This window comes from Curcuma longa, unplaced genomic scaffold, assembly GCF_044706935.1.
Source record: "Curcuma longa cultivar G26 ecotype Majalengka, Jawa Barat unplaced genomic scaffold, ITB_CL_G26_1.1 contig_19982, whole genome shotgun sequence".
Taxonomy (NCBI): Eukaryota; Viridiplantae; Streptophyta; class Magnoliopsida; order Zingiberales; family Zingiberaceae; genus Curcuma; species Curcuma longa.
The window spans coordinates 21,705-37,397 of NW_027431240.1; the positions used below are offsets into that span (position 1 = coordinate 21,705).

At 34.8% G+C, this 15,693-nt stretch overlaps 1 protein-coding gene and 1 non-coding gene across 2 annotated transcripts; one reads left to right on the plus strand and one right to left on the minus strand.

The window, feature by feature from the left end:
- The first annotated feature begins 1,276 nt into the window (after positions 1-1,276).
- Positions 1,277-1,690, plus strand: LOC141817284 (mediator of RNA polymerase II transcription subunit 32-like). Its single transcript, XM_074704961.1, has one exon. It carries the CDS (start codon positions 1,277-1,279, stop codon positions 1,688-1,690), a length of 414 nt encoding a protein of 137 aa, XP_074561062.1.
- A 9,105-nt stretch (positions 1,691-10,795) lies between these two features.
- On the minus strand, positions 10,796-10,869 carry TRNAV-AAC (transfer RNA valine (anticodon AAC)). The gene has a single exon. It is a non-coding gene; the product is annotated as a tRNA-Val (tRNA).
- Between the last annotated feature and the right edge of the window lie 4,824 nt (positions 10,870-15,693).

A 15,693-nucleotide genomic window follows, 5' to 3' on the forward strand; every position in this document is an offset into this window, starting at 1 on the left:
TAATCAGCAATAGTTTTGGAATATTCCATCGCTATTCTGTCGCTAAAGAAGCTTAGCAACGAAATTTTTTCGTCGTTTTTTTTTCGTTGACATCATCTTAGCAATAGAATTTTAAATTTCATCATCATTAGTGACAGAAATTAAAATTTCATCACAAATATTAACGGATTCGATATTGTATTGAATTAATAGATATTTTTTACATTCAATAAATCAACGGATTTGATAATTTCCACTACGTTAGTGTATAACAAATCACTCCAACTATTAATTGCAAAATCATATTTAAAACTAGTGGAAGAGTATCAAGTCAAGCGGAGAGTAATGTGGTAACCCTTGGGCCTTTTCAAAAAAAAAAAACAGAAATCTAAATTCTAAAAAAAATATAAATATTTTTTGGAACATAATATATATATATATATATATATTTATTGGAAATAAGAATAAACCTCCTTCAATAATATTATTATTATACGAATTCAAACTCCTAGATAAAATATATTATTATATGAATTCAAATTCTTCGTCTTGACTATAAAAATTTTAAATGTAGCTTAATTCCTTACAAAAATCATTCGAAAAATTTATGATTAATAATATCTTCATAAAATTTAATACATTAAGCTCCATTTTGCATCAATTCTCATGAAAATAGAATGGATCCGAATCATTAAAGTCTCATTAAAATTCTGAAATTCGAGTTTAAAAAAAAATTTAAAATAGAAAGTAATTAATCAGTAAGATTATACGTTAGAATTAGTAAATTGTTTTTTATATATAAATTGCACATACAACCTTACAAAACACTAATTTTCATATACGTTATATTATTATAAATAAGAGTATTTTTAAATAAAAATAGGATGAAATACTTTTCTAAAATTTTCAACATAATTTTTTTAATGAATGAAAATAAGTGTTACTTTTTTATTTTTGATATATTATATTAAAACAATTCTTGATGATTAAAATAAAATAAAATTGCAAACCTAATAGAGAAGAGGAAAGAAAACTAAAATTAATACTTGTTAGAAGCAATATTAACTTCTAAAAACGGCAAAATGCTATTTATTTTTCTACCCTATTTTATTCAACATTTAATTAATCGCCATTCTTTTTCTTCGTTAAATTGCCTTACAAATGCATGCGCAAGTTTATCCGAAAATTATGAATCATTATTATTTTTCCATTTTCTTAATTTTTTCTTGATTTATTTTCGATCGAGAAGATATATAAAATCCCAATTTAGGAGCCGCGATCACTGCGATCTGTTTTCATGGAAAAAGCGGTGGAGGAAGCGCGGCGTGCATACGACGATTTCGTGGCGGCGATAGAGGCGGTAGTCGAGGCGAAGGCAGCGGCCGGCGGTGAGCGCACGGCTGCGACTGACGCGTCCCTCGAGGCGTTCGGAGACCGGTACCGGAGCTTCCTGTGCGCGCTGGACGCGCCGGAGGCGATGGTCGACGCTGCGAGGCAGAGGTTCACGGCGGATCTCGGCAGCGGCTTCGTCGACGAGTCCGCCGCGGGGAGGATGCCACCGGTGCTAGAGAGGGCGGCGCGGGCCATCGACTTATTCGCGGCGGACGGCGGAGTCCTCCAGAATCAGAGGTCGCCGAGTGGCAGCGCCGGCGACGTGGCGGCGTCCCCGCCGGTGAACGATCACGATGGGAAGTCTTCAGACACTCCGTGATTAAAGATCGCAATTAACTCCTTTTTTATTTTTTATTTTTTGAATTTATTTGGCCGTAGATTTGCATGAAATAATCGTTGAACGATCGATATTGAAGCAGCCGAAAAGGGTGGGTGTTCTCTTGATTTCCAAACAAAAAAAGCTGCTTGTCACAATAGACTTCCGTCATAAATTTGTGACGAAAATCTGCACCGTCCGATTTTAAAGTTAAGATTAAATCTAGATCGTAGATTGAATGGGTGATTGCGATGACCTGGATTTAATCTTCTATTTTAAAATTGAACGGTCCAGATTTTCGTCACAAATTTGTGACGGAAATCTGTTGCAACAAGGAATTCAACTGATTTCCAAATTCTTCTACAGCCCTAGATTTAATCATGTACTTATCATTTTCTAACTATGCATGCGTGTATTGTGATAATTTATATAATTATTATTATTTTATTTTTACTGTGCATGTTTTTTAAACGTGAAAACACATGCATTATACTGGAACAATCCCAACAATGTTTCCATCCAATGGTAACGGTAATTTCTAATGGGGAGAGGGATCTTCTGGGGAAGGTAAAGGAACTCTTGAAGGAGGTAATAATGAGTGTTGTTGTAGTACTTTTAATATTATTGACAACCCTAAATTAGATGTCACGAATAGGGTTGCAAATTAGAATTTATAGATTTTATCGAAAACCCACGAGAAATTCAAATAAATGAAGTATAGGGGCCTCGAGTCGTATTTTTCCAAAGGCTAGTAGAAAATTGCCTAAATTGAGTTTATCGTGTCGTGTTTTTTTTGGGTTTTCCGAATAAATGGGGTTTTGGTGGTATTTGAATGAAATGTAAGAGCAACACGAAGTAATGAAATGCAAGGGAAATCAACAAGCAAACCTAAGTATCAACCTAACCTAAGCATGCAAATCAATTTGAAATCAAGAAACAAAACTAAACCATCTAACAATGAAACTTATTATCCCTGATGCAATGTATTTAACCAATGGAATTAGCTAACAAATGCACCTAAACCAATTAAACCCAATTTGATAAAACAAACAGTAACTATGAAACCGAATTTCAGTGATGAAAAACTAACCTAATGCCTTAGCAAATGAAGTTGATTATTCATTTAAACTATCCTCTACCATTAGCTATCATCAGCATTCGCACCTAAACCAATTCATCCTTAACAACATGATATAGGGATCAAAGATGGCACGGGACAAAAAAAAATAGGTGGCACGGCACAGTAAGTTCAATGGAGAAATCAGATGTTCAGATTTTTGTGTTCAGGTTTAAATGGCAAGTAAGGAGTAAACTAGGCTAAACAAACTCTAAAATAAGGTTGAATCCAACAACAGCTAAGCATTAATAAATACACAAATTGCTAAGAATTGGATCAGAAGCTGCCGAAATCAGAAAAAAAAACTTTAAACAGGTTATCAGAAATTGGAAATTTGCAGAAACGAAGAACAGTAACATCCTCCTTCCCTTCTTCCTTCGATTCTCCTCAGCTTGGTGTCAAACAAGCTTATCTGATCCAATTAGAGTCTTCCCGTGGTCTCTTGAGTGTTTTTCACGCTGCCAGCACCGTGCATTGCCCGAAAAAACCCTCTCCGGCCAAGAACAGTTAGGTGCAGAGAATATTTGAGCTGGCAAACCGGAATCCACTGCTTCTTCTAGCTCCGATCATGCTTCTGTCAATGCAAGGGTGCCACTCGATCATAGGAGAACCCCTCCAATGTCTTGCGGCTCCGGATTATGCAGTAGAACGCCGGAAAATTCAAAAACAGGGTGAACGGCGGCGGCAAAACCCTCGCCGTCGCTCGCCGTCTGGTCGCCGGATTATACCCAATCGGCCGGCGTTGGACTCTTCATTGATCAAGGATCACAATGGGATAGGTTTGGGAGGATGGGGCTGGCCGTGCGCTTACGTCGGTGAACAGGGGCTTCTCGCGGTCACGGTTTGGGACGATGAACAGTGGAGGCGCAGCCACTGTTCATCCCGTAAGTTTTCCCATTTATACTGCTGATTAATCAAGTGATCTGAGCCCTTGATTTTGAATCCGACGGTCAAAATTGATCTGAGCTCTTGGGCTTCTTAGGGCTTCCAAAAAATTCCGGGATTTTGATCGGGCTCGATCCAGATCATGTCCATCATGTTGGCTTGATCAATTTGACAAATTTGACTTGATTTGACCGCGGTTGAGCTCGAGTCGGATCCGATTTAGCCCTAAAATCAATAAAAATCAAATTAATGCCAAAATTCACCATTAAATCACAAAAATTATATCAAGCCTTAAATAATGCAATATAGGACAATTAAGATCAAATCGATTCATTTTGTAATTTATTTTCATGTAAAAACCCAAAATTGAATCGATTAAAAATGCATAAAACCCTAGCTCATCAATTATCTGAGATACTAATTCATTGATCTTCTCAGGCGTGACCATTATCTTGTCACCACATCTTTCTTCCTTAGCATAGCCATGCTTACCAATGATTCTACCTTGGCCATCACAGCATCTCGGCTCAAATTTCCCACAGACAGTGCTAATTTGTTCCAGCCAATATACCGTGGATGATCAAGCCATCGACCAACAAACCGCTGACATGCACGCTCCTCGAAGATAGTCGCTCGGAGAGATGAAGGGACTTGAAAAGCACTCAAAAAGAGAATTAGAATGACACCGGGGGTGGGTTCCGGCAAGGCTTTCTAACGGTCAAGTGAGGGTTCTACATGAAGAAGTTTAAATACTTATGCATACATGTGCCCATGAGTATGAGTCACTTTTTATAGAGTTGTTAATATTTGTGTAAGATATATTCTGAAATATCCATTTCAGTTTAGAAAATTCTAATTATCCATATCTTTTGAGATATTTTCTTATTTTTTCGGAAGAAACAGTCTTAGGCTTCCCTAATTGCACGGGCCAACCGGCTCCTAGGATCAAGCAGGCTCTAAGGTTGGAACCTGAGGCCAGGATAAGGTTGACACGTGATGTCGAGTAAGTGTCAAGGTTGGAACTCGAGGTCGGAACTCGAGGTCGGGACTCGAGGCTAAAACTCAAGGTCGAGATGAGATCGGATCGTGAAGTCGAGCAAGTGCTAAGGTCAGAACTCGAGGTCGGGACTCGAAGTCGAGATGAGGTCGGCTCATGATGCCGGACAAGTGCCGAGGTCAGAACTCGAGGTCGGGACTCGAATCCGAGATGATGTCGACTCATGATGTCGGGAAAGTGCCGAGGTCAGAACTCAAGATCGGGACTCAAAGTTGAGATGAGGTCGACGCGTGATGTCGAACAAGTGCCGAGGTCGGGACTTGAAGCCAAAATGAGGTCGACACATGATGCCGAACAAGTGCCGAGGCTGGAGCTCGAGGTCGAGACTTGAGGCCGAGATGAGGTCGACATGTGATGTCGAGTAAATACTGAGGTCAGAACTTGAGGTTGGGACTTGAGGCCAAGACGAGGTCGGCTCGTGATGCCGAGCAAGTGCCGAGTTAGAACTCGAGGCTGAGATGAGGTTGGCTTGTAATGTCGAGCAAGTGTTGAGGTCGAAACTCAAGGTCAGGACTCAAAGTCAAGATGAGGTTGGCTCGTGATATCGAGCAAGTGCTAAGGTCAGAACTCCAGGTCGAGACTCGAAGCCGAGATGAGGTTAGCATGTGATGTCAAACAAGTGCTGAGGCTGGAGCTCGAGGTCGAGACTCGAGGCCGAGATGAGGTCGGCACGTGATGTCAAGTAAGTGCTGAGTCAAAATTCAAGGTTGGGACTCAAGGCCGAGATGAGGTCGACACGTGATACCGAATAAGTGCCAAGACTAGAACTTAAGATCGGGACTCGAGGCTGAGATGAGGTCGACACGTGATGTCAAGTGCTAAGACCAGAACTTGAGGTTAGGACTCGATGCCGAGATGAGGTCGACTCGTGATGCCAAGCAAGTGCCGAGACTGGAGCTCGAGGTCGAGACTCGAGGCCGAGATGAGGTTGGCACATGATGTCGAGTAAGTGCCGAGGTCGAAACTCGAGATCAAGACTCGAAGCCAAAATGAGGTCAACTTGTAATGTCGAGTAAGTGTTAAAGTCGGAAATCGAAGTTGGGAATCAAGGCCAAGATGACGTCAGTATGTGATGGCGAACGGGTGCAAAGGTTAGGCTCTAGATCTTAAGGATGACTATCATCAGGACCTGAGGTGTTTAAGTTTATCAATTGTCCGCTTCTCGAATATTATCTAATCTTTCTTAATGATTCTTTTCTTTCCTATTTTACAGCCACGTGGTATTCCAACAGCAATCACGTGCTGGTCTAGAGACTCCACTGTATCAATTACATATATAATACTTTTATATATGTAAAAAACATTTAGCAAGTTAATTAAAATTACTTAAATTTGATTATAATATTACATATAGGAGTCATTAAAGCATGATATTTTTGATAAATTGAAGTGTTTTATTTTAAGATGGTTCGCAGCTACTCCATAATTATTACAATAATATTGAAATAAGAGTATGAAAAATATAATGGAGTATTATTTTAATTTAAAAGTGGTGCTCTTTATTAAAAAAAATGATAAATCCCTGTCAGTCTCATGGACTCAATTCCTGGAGGTGGCTGGTCCGGTCCCACGGAAGTTTTCCACCGACCACCAGGGTAAATCGGGAAGCACATACGGTGGCCAATTCAGATGCTTAGCATCCTTTGATTGCGTTCCCCATTTGGAGGAAAATTCCTGCAAATACGCCGTAGATGGGGATCGAACCGCGGGTCCCTGGGTTACCATCCGGATGTCCTATTAAAATGATAATTAAGAATGCCTTTAAATTTTTTTTGTCCATTAATAAATTAGGTGATACTTAGATGGATTGATAAAATTTTGATACATTGTCAATGCGAAGTATCTCACCATTGTAGTTTTGGAGTCAAAAATTTACTTTATTTTTTTATATTAAGTATTTAACTTACACCAATTAATCTAAGAAGTGAAGTAATTATTGACATGATAACCAACTATATCATGACAACATGCTTTAATTGAACAAAATTTTTCAACCTATTAAAAAATATATAATTTCCATAATATTTTACTGAGAATCTAATTATAGAATGAGAAAGCATATCATTGTTGCATCATAGCCTTGAAGGCCAAAATTTATTTTATTTTATTTTTATAAAGTATCCAACTTACACCGATAAATCTAAGAGGTAAGGTGACTCTTGACGAGGAATTAACTCTAAAAAAACCTCAAACTTTACTTTGTTCCTTAACTTACTTGTTTTTGCCTGTTTAAGATATAAATTAACTCTGAACATAATAAGTTAAGTGGCGTCACCCGAACTCAAACCGGAAACTTTCAATGTGTTAGATTGATGTGATAATCAACTAAACCATGACACCATGCTCAGTATTCAAATAAAAATTGTCATTCTATTAAGAAATACAATTTCTATGATATTTCTAAGGATGTGAATGCAGAAGCATCTCACCATTGCATCATAGCCTTGGGAGCTATTTTTTTTTATATCAGGTATCCAACTTACATCGATTAATCCAAGAAGTGAGGTGACTCTTGACGTAGCATCTCAGCATTACTAATTGTTCAAATGTACTACATGCATGCGTTTTAAACCTTAATTATTTAAGAAAAGTATCATACCTCTTACCATTACAACATACTCTAGGAGTCACAGTTACTTTACTTTGTTCCTTGTCTTGCTTGTTTTTTTTTTGCTTGACAAAAATTGAAACTTTACTTTGTTCCTTAACTTATTTGTTTTTGTCTACTTAAGATGTAAATTAACTTTGAAAAAAATACAATTTAACTAGTGTCTCTCAGACTCAAACCAGAGACCTTTAGTGTATTAGACTAAACTTGAACTGATGTAAAATAACTTTGAAAAAACACAACTAAAGTGGTCTCGGACTCAAACCAAAGACTTTCATTGTGTTAGACTGACATGATAACCAACTACAACATGACACCAAAATTAATATTTTAACAAACTTTTTTATCCTATTGAAAAATATAGTTTCGATGATATTTTCATGAAGGTCTAATTACGGAATAAGAAAGCATCTCACTATTGTATCGTAGCATTTTCAATCCTGATTACTTAGGAAAAGTATCATATGTCTTACCACAACATCATGCTCCAAGAGTCACAGTTTACTTTACTTTGTTTCTTATTTTTGTTTGCTTAGGATGTAAATTAACTCTGAAAAAACTTAAAGTTTCCTTTATTCCTTAACTTATTTGTTTTTGTCTACTTAAAATGTAAATTAATTTTGAAAAAAAAAACACTTAAGTGGTATCACCCAGATTCAAACACTCCATCATCCGGATTCGAATCGGAGAACTAATATGATAACCAATTACACCACGCTACAATGCTTAGTAATTAAACAAAATTGTTCATTCTATTAAAAAATATAGTTTCCATGATATTTTCTAGAGGGTCTTATTACGGAATGAAAAAGCATCTCACCGTTGGATCGTAGCGTTTTCAATTCTGATTACTTAGGAAAAGTATCATTCCTCTTACCATCTCCAAGAGTCACAATTTACATTACTTTGTTCCTTGTTTGCTTGTTTTTGTTTGCTTAGTATTTAAATTAACTTTGAAAAAAATTGAAACTTTACTTTGTTCCTTAACTTATTTATTTTTGTTTGTTTAAGATGTAAATTAATTGATAAAAACTCAAACTTTACTTTGTTCTATAACTTACTTGTATTTGCAATTCGAACTGGATACTTTTAGTGTGTTAGATTTATGTGATAACCAACTACACCATGACAACATATTTAATAATTAAATAAACTTTTTCATCCTATTGAAAAATATGATATTTTCCTTAGGGTCTAATTACTTGGGAGTCAAAATTTACTTTATTTTTTTATATGCCTTGCTTATTTTTGTTTGTTTACGATGAACAAAACTCAAATTTTATTTTGTATTTGTCTACTTAAGATGTAAATTTACTTTGAAAAAGAACTTAAATGGCATTGTGCAAACTCGATTTTGTAGAAAACCTTAGGCTACCAAGGTAATCATATTACCAGGTTATAATCCATTTGTTGATGTGATAGTGATATTGTATTACTTGAAAATCAATCATAACGTGAACGAAACAAGATTATGATTGATAATTTTGGATAGATAACCAAGGTTATCAACAATAACCCCAACCAACCGAAGATTTAGTGTGTTAGACTGACATAATAACCAACTACACCACAACACCCTACTTAATATTTAAACAAACATTTTCATCCTATTGAAAAATATGATATTTTTCTTGAGGGTCTAATTACAAGAAAGCATCTCACATCTCACCATTGTATCATAGCCTTGGGGGTCAAAATTTATTTTATTTTTTTTATATCAAGTATGTAACTTACACTGATTAATCCAAGAAGTCAGGTGACTCTTGACGTGACGTCTCAACATCACTAATTGTTCAAAATTGTGACATGTATGAGTTTTAAACCCTAATTACTTAGGAAAAGTATCATGCCTCTTAGCATTACACCATGCTCTAGATGGTTTATTTTACTTTGTTCCTTGTCTTGCTTGTTTTTGTTTGTTTAGGATGTAAATTAATCGACAAAAACTCAAACTTTACTTTTTCTTTAACTTACTTGTATTTGCCTACTTAAGATGTAAATTAACTTTGAAAAAAATAACTTAAATAGCGTGCATCACCCGAACTCAAATCGAAAACCTTCAGTATGTTAGACTGAGGTGATAACCAACTACATCATGACACCATGCTTAATAATTAAACAAACTTTTTCATCCTATTGAAAAATATGATATTTTCCTAAGGGTCTAATTACAATAAAGCATCTCACATTTCACCATTTTTTTCCAGATGTTTGATTTTTACGTATTTATTCTTGATACCCTTTTCGGATGAATTATGTCTATTTTCACATTTAGGATTTACATATACAACATGCATCACTGTCAAGAGGGAATTTTTCTTAGTATTTAGATATTTAGATTAAATTCAAAAGAATAAGGAGATAAATTTAATTATAAATTTGCAAAACAAACATTAGGTTGTGTCATATATATCAAAAAGTATACAACAATGATGTATTTGATTCATCAAATACATAGTCAATAACGAGCCATTTCATTTTTTGCCTACTTAAGATGTAAATTGACTTTGAAAAAAAAAAACTTAAATCACGATATGCATGTGTTTTAAACTTGATTACTTAGAAAAAGTATCATCCCTCTTAAGGTCTGTTTATTTTTGTTTGCTTAGGATGTAAATTAATTTTAATGTAAATTAACTTTAAAAATAAATAAATCATGACATGCATGCGTTTTAAACCTGATTACTTAGGAAAAATATCATCCCTCTTAAGGTCTGACCTTCAGTGCGTTAGACTGATGTAATAACCAACTACACCACAACATCAAACTTAATAATTAAACAAACTTTTTCGTCCTATTAAAAAATAATGATATTTTCCTAAGGGTCTAATAAAGAGAGAGCATCTATCTCACATCTCATATGTTTTTTTAGATATTTGATTTTTGCCTATCTATTCTTTATACTCTTTTTTGGATGAATTATGCCTATTTTCACATCTAAGTTTATATATACAACATGTATATATACATCAAGAGTGAATTTTTCTTAGTATTTAGATATTTAGATTAGATTCAAAAGAATAAGGAGATAAATTTAATTATAAATTGCAAAATAAACATTAGGTTGCATCATATATATATATATATATATATCAAAGAGTATACAATAATGATGTATTTGATTCATCAAATACATCAAATACATGGTCTAATAACGAACGATTTCATTTTTGCCTATTTAAGATGTAAATTAATTTTTTTTTAAAAAATAACTTAAATCATGGCATTCATGTATTTTAAACCCTAATTACTTAGGAGTATCATCCCTCTTAGGGTATGCTTAGAATGTAAATTAACTTTGAAAAAAATAATTTTAAATGGCATGCCCGGAAACCTTCATCAATGTGTTAGAATGACGTGATAACCAAATATATTATCTAATAATGAACCATTTTATATTTTGCTTACTAAATTAATTTTTGTAAAAAATACATCTTAAATGGCGTCGCCCGGACTCGAACCGGAGACCTTCAGTGTGTTAGACTGACGTGATAACCAACTACACCACAACACCATATTATTAATTAAACAAACTAGACTGATGTGATAACCAACTACACCACGACACCATGCTCAATATTTAAACAAACTTTTTTACCCTATTAAAAAAATATGATATTTTCCTTTACGAGAAAGCATCTCACTTACGGTAAGATTGCTGCCAGAAAGTCACGGGTTTAAATCTTTATGGATCCTTTCCCCGGAAAGCATGCACCGGGCTGCCACATCTCCAAGAGTTACCGTTTACTCTATTTTGTTCCTTGTCTTGCTTGTTTATTTATTTAGGATTTAAATTAACTCTAAACAAAACAAGTTAAGTGGCATTGCCTGAACTCGAACCAGAGTAACCAATTATACCACGACATAATACTAATGTTTGGAAGAAAGAGCAGAAGATTTCTTGCTGAAGGGGACAAAGGTCTTCTTTTCATGAGCAAGGAACTGTGATCATGGAGATCCTCATCATCTTCCATGGATCTCACCTCATGCTTTCAGATGTAAATATGCTTCAAGCAAGCATTTCAATCCAATGCCATTCCGATTCATCCCTTTGTAGGGCTCCAGTTTTTGTGTGGGATTCTGAAGGGAACAAAGGTGTTCTTGTTGCCTAATGGGTGTGTACAGAGGGGGTAGTATAAGAGTTTGAATTCAAACTGGATGAATGCGCTAGTCAATTTTTGAATGCGTAGATAAATTAGGAAAAAGATGAAAGGAAGTCTTAGCGCAATGATAAAATTATTACTGTATGATTTGATAATCACATATTCGAATCTCAAAAACTACCCTTTATAATGCAAGGTATGACACTCTTCAAAAACTTTGCACATCAGATTTTCCTTTATAAATTAAGAAGAAGACCATTTACTTTTAGAATTTAGGTTTAGGATTAAGTGGATAAAATCCCAACATTTAGATTATATATAAAACAAAATCTTATTATTGGAGAATGAAGAGGAAGGGACAAAGGCCAGTTGTAAGATTTGTTGAGGAAATAAAAGGAGATTGGGGGCCAGAGCTTGGGGGCCTCCTTCTGGGAACTCCATGGGAATATTTAGTTGCTGGTCATCTTTGACTTTCTTTGAGATTTCATGGCACCTTCCTTCCTTTTAAGATTTTATTTGATTCACAACTCTCCAAAACTGCCATTTAAAATCTAGTCTTAACGCTATCATTACTATTGAATTTTCTCCTTCTCAACAAGATTTGAAAGGGAAGATATCTCTTGCAACCAATATCACAATAAAAATTAAAACGGAAGTAAAGAGAATATAAAGAATTTATTTGTAGAAATAGATTTCTCCTCTTTCAAACTCCTACTTCAAAATTGGATGTTGAGTTGAAAAACTATATATATATATATAGGTGATTCGGGACGTTCAAAAGTGATATGGATGTCCTACCCACTCAGTCATGGACGGGTATAGTGTACCACGTGCATCATATCTCCTCTATATATAGAGAGAGAGAAAGAGGAGAGATCATATATAGAGAGAGGAGATATGTTGCATGTCTTGCCGTGCATGATATCTATTCGCCATTAAGTGGGTGGGACGTTCGGATCGCTTCCAAGTCTCCTGACACATACTCAATCGCGGATGCTATGTGCACGGGAAGACGTGCAGCATATCAGATTTATATATATATAGGGGTAGAAAGGATGAGGTTAAACTTTATACATTGGTGAAAGAATTGTTAGATGTAATTCTTATACTATTAATTAGATCAAATGATTATTAATTGTATAGTCAAATTTAAAATTGGTAGGTGAGCATCGAGTTAAGTGTAGAGGAGTATCGAAACCTATTCGACCACCACGTCTAGGTAGATATCTTGGAATGGGCACGATTGTGCCTAGCTCAGTTGATCCATTTTTGTTACCATGATAGGCTCGAGCTAGCTAGATGTGAGATTATGTTCTATTTAGGGAATGATAGAAGGATGAGGTTAAACCTTATACATTGGCGATTCTTACGCTATTAGATAAAAAACAAAAATATTTTATTCAAACTCTCTGTCTTGACTTTACATTTTTTAAATCTAGTTTGCTTACAAAAAATCATCCGAAAATTTTATGATTAATAAAATCTTCATAAAATTAAAATTTAATACATTAAGCTCTAATTCGCATCGACTTCCAAAATAGAATGGATGAGAGTCATTAGTCTCGTTAAATTCTGAGATACGAGTTTAATGAAAGATATTTAAAATAGAAAATAATATTGATCGTCATTAATTCTTCTTCTTTTTTTTTTTTTTTTTTTGAATTTTTCTAGCGGTAGATCTGGATGAAATAATAGTTGAAAAAGTTATTCTCCTGATTCTTCCCAAATTCCTCCACAGCCGCAGGATTTAATCTGATGAATCAATGGGTTGATCCTGACCGTTCAATTTGTGCCCATATTGTCCGGCACCGATGATCCCTTGAATGGGCCTGTTTACTTTGAAGGAACGAAAATTTAAATAGGTGAATTGACGTGTGGATAGGGCTGAGTATTCTGCATCAAATTAATCTTTTTTAAACTAACATTATCGATTAATTAAAATAAATTTGATTTTTTTCCAACTAACATTATCAAATGATATTATTAAAAAAAATTAAACTTAATTTATATTTTTCTAAAATTAAATATAATAATCGAGAGATGTTAGAAGCAATACGTATTTCAATAAAAACTCGATAGACTAATAAATATTTTTGAATAGTCTAGGAGTTATCGACCCAATGATAAATCATATTCATATATGAATTAATTTACTAATGATCACTTCAAATATCATAATATAAAAAAATTTAATTATTTAATTTACTAAATTATTCAATTAAATCTTTTTTCTTTGTCATACTAATCTTTTAATTGTATAAGTGTTATTCAGAGAACACATTTTGCGAATAAATTAAGTCAAAAGAAAAGTATTATACAGAAACAAATCTAGCTAATAATTCTTTTAATTTATTATCAGAATATTTTAAAAAACTCAAATCATTATTATCATTAATCGACGAAAAAAGGATATAATTACATTTAAAAATGTTCGATTCCGAATTCTATTGGTTGTTTTATTTTGATGTGTCACTTTAATAACTCATAGTCATCAACTGATTGAAATTTGTATGATGCTTTACAATATTTATATTTTACACGTAATTCTTCGGATGAAATAGTGGCATTCTAAAAAATTTTTAGTAAAAATAGATGATTTTAAAAGAGTAATTACTTCCTTGCATCTTGGGTGTTGAAACTTGCACAACTTATTATCCATAAATTAAATGTCATCAATATTCATATTCAAATTGATTATTTCTTTATCTGTCCGAGATTGAGATGATCCTTCCATCAGAAATGAAGTTAAAAGTGATTGATATTTCAAAATTTAAATATGAGAATAGAGAAAATGATGTGAAAATAATGAAATGATTAGTGTATTTATAGAGTTTGGAGAATAATACATGTTAAATCATAATTATTGATTAAAAAATATCAAATAATACATGTTAAACCAACGGTCGTAACCAACGGTCTAACTGTCTAACCTGCCGATTAACTATCGATTCCAATGTTTAAATCGGAAGCAAGCTTGGCCCTAGCCAAGCCTATTCCGATTCAAGCCCGTGTAATTGAGTTAGTGGATAGCTTGCCCATTAACCTAGTTTCGGATCCGAGCCGAGTCCAATCCCCCCAAGGTCAAGTCTAGTGTCAACCACGATATTTCCTCTGACTTCCTTTAATGAAGAAGTCAAATCCATCCTTTTAGACAAATAACTTCCCAAAAACGATTTGCTCTGATACTAGGTAAATAAAAGATATAATAGAGGAACGAGAAAATAATAGAAATTTGAAAAAAAAAACTTTTCTATTGCATCTCATCCAAAATCTCTTGCACATATATGCAAATTGGTTAAAAAGGAAAAAAAGGATAATAAATATTTAACATTTATTATAGTAAAAAAATAATGAGTTGATGAAAAAATGATAAATTCTAGTCAGTCTCATGGACTCAATCCCTAGGGTGATAGCCCGGTCCCACAGAAGTTTTCCACCGACCACCAAATAAATCGGAAAGCGCATACGACGATCAATCCAGATGAATCAATCTTTTCCCAAATAGCATATTGCAATATGTTTTTGAAATAACATATTTCAACGTTATTGTAACATAGAATAATTGACTAAAATTACTCAAAGCTGCTCCAACATTACTTATGCTGACGCGGCTCGACTGCACCTTCTCTGTGGGTTCAAATCAGTAGAGCTTCGTTTCCTTGCACTCAGACGACTTCTGCGTTTGCACTTCAACACATGTTAGCAGATGGTGATGTAGTTGACGACCTGATCTCTCAGGCGATCAAGTTAATGTTGGGCTAAGAAGAAGGAAAGTAGAAGAGCACGACTGAAAGTTTGTGTTCTTGTTGAGAAAAACTTACCCTCAACAACCATCACCTGCTTTTTTATACCGTGGAAACCCAATGTCCACGTGAGTCACCATGTCCACTTGCAAACTGCCAAAAGCATGGGATTGCATGGAACTAAGCGTCAGGAGCATGGGATCGTACGAGGCCGTAGTGCGTGGTTGAAATCCTGTGTAATCTTGTGCGTGGCGATCGATGTTTCCAAACTAAATGCGATGTTGAAGTGATCTTGTGCGATATATATGCTGTCGAGTCATCTCCTCAAGGCAATATAGTTGATCGAGCCCTTCAATCCGAGCGGCGCACACTTCCCGTGGTGCAACCAGTGTGGCGCGCTTCTCGAACGGCGTACTTCAGATGTGGTTGATATTCCGGACGAATATACCAAGGTATATATATCACTATGTTTGCTTAGAGATGTAGACGAGA

Coding starts and splice junctions, on each gene's coding strand:
- LOC141817284 (XM_074704961.1), top strand. CDS start 1,277: ATGGAAAAAGCGGTGGAGGAAGCGCGGCGTGCATACGACGATTTCGTG.